The 2,685-nt window shown below is 50.6% G+C and overlaps 2 protein-coding genes across 2 annotated transcripts in view; both read right to left on the reverse strand.

The window, feature by feature from the left end:
- Positions 1 to 204: 204 nt before the first annotated feature.
- LOC106809035 (mucin-7-like) lies at positions 205 to 2,332 on the reverse strand. The gene is made up of 3 exons (XM_014811978.1): positions 2,235 to 2,332; positions 1,202 to 1,418; positions 205 to 910 (listed from the first exon to the last, which is right to left on the reverse strand). Exons 1-3 carry the CDS (start codon positions 2,330 to 2,332, stop codon positions 269 to 271), a joined length of 957 nt encoding a protein of 318 aa, XP_014667464.1. The 3' UTR covers positions 205 to 268.
- LOC106809036 (activin receptor type-1-like) overlaps positions 2,246 to 2,685 on the reverse strand; it is a 9,562-nt gene continuing 9,122 nt past the window's right edge. Inside the window, exon 5 of the mRNA XM_014811979.1 lies at positions 2,246 to 2,370. Within this exon, the coding sequence (XP_014667465.1) occupies positions 2,334 to 2,370 (37 nt within the window). The 3' untranslated portion in view covers positions 2,246 to 2,333. The remainder of the gene's footprint in view (positions 2,371 to 2,685) is intronic.

Here is a 2,685-nt window from a genome sequence, read left to right on the forward strand (position 1 = left end):
CACACACACACACACACACACACACACACACACACACACACACACACACACACACACACACACACACACACACACACACACACACACACGCACACATACACACACTCTCTCTCACTCTCTGTCACTCTCACACACGCACGCACGCACGCACGCACGCACGCACGCACGCACGCACGCACGCACGCACGCACGCACGCACGCACGCACACACACACACTCTCTCTCTCTCTTTCTCTCTCTGTATTAGAGATAATACTTGATCCTTTCATCAGCAGACATTAACGCTTGTATCTGACGATTGCTGTTGCCGCGGCAACGCAGCATCTTCCTCGTCCTCCGGTGTCGCTGTGAGCTCAGCGAGCTTCCTCACCGCTGCAGACGTCTCTCTCCCCTCGCTCGCCTCTCCCGCATCCGCCGCGAATCCAGACGTAGAGGTCGCGACCCCGTGCTGCATGACCCCGGATGTAGACGTAGAGGTCACATTAGTATCACGCTGTGTGACCTTGAATGCGACCTCGTCACACGTGACGCCGAATTCTCGCTCCTGCGACGCGAGACGCGGCACGAAGGTGATGGCGAGGGGATCGTCGCAGCGCCCCCTACTGGTTACGGGCAAATCCTCGTCGCTACTTTTCATCATCGCGATCTTTGCCAACTGCGCCGGCGTGAGGGGCTTCACTTCTCCCCCAGAGGGCAGCACCCGTGTGTCCGTGTACGTCACTGGTACCTGCACGCCACTAGATGGAGCCAGCAGTTGCGTGCTGGGTGGCGCTGGTACAGGTATATCTCCACTAGGTGGTGACGGTGGAGTCTTTGTCTTATCTGATGGCAGCGGAGAGTCCGCGGGAAGCCATGCTGCGATTGATTCCCTTGTCGCAGCGATCGAAGCTGGATCGCCGCCACACTTTGCCTGCGTAATATTAGCTTACGCCGTAGTGGCAATAAACGCAACACATAGCAGGTAGGTACGGAGGAAGAAGCGCATTCATAATTCTTTCAGCCTGGACGGCAAGGAAAATGTGTAGAGAAGAAAAATGTCGTGTGGGTACGACTAGATACGCGTCCAATTGCTCTATCCGCCTGGCGTGACAGCTAGGTTCTAAAACAATGTGTAGCAACGAAGTGGAGCAAAGTCAGCAAGCGTGTGAGACAGGTGGATACGCGCGAGCTGATAACGAACAGAGGTTAGGCAGGAACTTACCGTCGTCGTTGCCGTGGCGAGAATTTGGGAATCCGCACTTGTTGTCATCGCCGTGGCGACGGTGGGGATGCGAGCATCACCACGCGTCGTCGTCGCCATGGCGATGGGAGGTGGGCAGGCAGCTGCAGGCGTCATCCACGCCTGCTCAACTTTTCTCAGCGTCTTCATCATCTTAAACGTGGTGTGACGTGCCATGGCATTGTGTGCCCAGCACTCACTGATCAAACCGCCAATGGGAGCAAGCACCTGCACGGGAGTTATCAACGATTAATTAAAGGAAATTATTATTTATCATTATACATTAATTAATATATCAAATATAATTCGACATGACATTTTAACAATTAATAATCAATAAGCATTTTTATAGATATTGATTTAGACTTATCACTAGATTTCTAGTGAGATGAGTGGGGGCAGATTATTTGTGACTACGTGATGTTTTACGCTCATTTTAGGGTAATTTAGGTATCAGGTCAGGTAAATTAGGTTCATTTATTATTTTCCCCGGAACCTAACAGTAGCTGCCCCCCTTACAAGCCCTTGGTAGTGCAAGCGCGATAGAGAGAAAGTGATTTGAGTGGGACAGAGATAGAGAGAGAGAGACGAGACGAGAGGAGAAAGAAATGTGACGTGAGAGAGCAACATAGATTAAGATATAATACTAGATGCAGAGAGAGAGAGATATAAATAGATAAGATAGAGAAGAGAGCGAAGAGAGAGAAAAGAGAGAAAGAGAGAAAGAAAAGAGACAGAACAGAGACAAAACACAGAGAGAGAGAGAGATAAAGAGAGAGCGAGAGAGAGAGATGAGAGAAGAGAGAGAGAGGGGCACTGTGCATCAGGTCTATCAAGTAGCAGTGCGAGAGTCCATTATACGTCATATTGCGATCATCTGTCCAGCTTGGGTGGAATAATACACTAACCTGTGGTGGATAATACCGTGTAACCTAGTACCCTATTAATCTGTTCTACTTACAACACGAGCACACGCCCACCCTCATTTCATTGCAGAACAGCGCGCAATGCATACCATGAGTCGTGTGCAGCTAGACCAGGATATGGAGGTCGCTGAGCCCTGTCCACTACCAGCTCCCTCATCAGTTCTATGCTGGGGTCCCCCGGCACCATGTCATGGTAGGGATAGTGGTAGTCCTGCCCCGAAACACCTACAACCCGCACGTAATCTAATCAGTCAGTCAGTAGTTACTACTAACTACTGCAATGCCATCATCGATATTTCTGCGTTTCTCTCTCCCTCTCTCGTCTCTCTCTCTCGCCTCTCTCTCTTCTCCTCTCTCTCTCTCTCTCTCTCTCTCTTTTCTCTCTCTCTCATTCTCTCTCTCTCCTCGTCTCTCTCTCTCTCCTCTCTGCTCTCGCTTCTGAACTCTCTTTGCTTCTCCTTCTCTCTCTCTCTCTCACCTCTCTCTCTCTCTTCTCTTTCCTTCTCCGTCTTCTCTCTCCCTCATCCCCGTCCTCCCGTC

Source organism: Priapulus caudatus, unplaced genomic scaffold (assembly GCF_000485595.1).
Source record: "Priapulus caudatus unplaced genomic scaffold, Priapulus_caudatus-5.0.1 Scaffold324, whole genome shotgun sequence".
NCBI classification, from domain to species: Eukaryota; Metazoa; Priapulida; class Priapulimorpha; order Priapulimorphida; family Priapulidae; genus Priapulus; species Priapulus caudatus.

Coding starts and splice junctions, on each gene's coding strand:
- LOC106809035 (XM_014811978.1), bottom strand. CDS start 2,332: ATGGTGCCGGGGGACCCCAGCATAGAACTGATGAGGGAGCTGGTAGTG. Junction 1,419..2,234: donor CTAGCTGCACACGACTCATG/GTATGCATTGCG, acceptor CGGTTTGATCAG/TGAGTGCTGGGCACACAATG. Junction 911..1,201: donor TCGCCACGGCAACGACGACG/GTAAGTTCCTGC, acceptor AATATTACGCAG/GCAAAGTGTGGCGGCGATCC.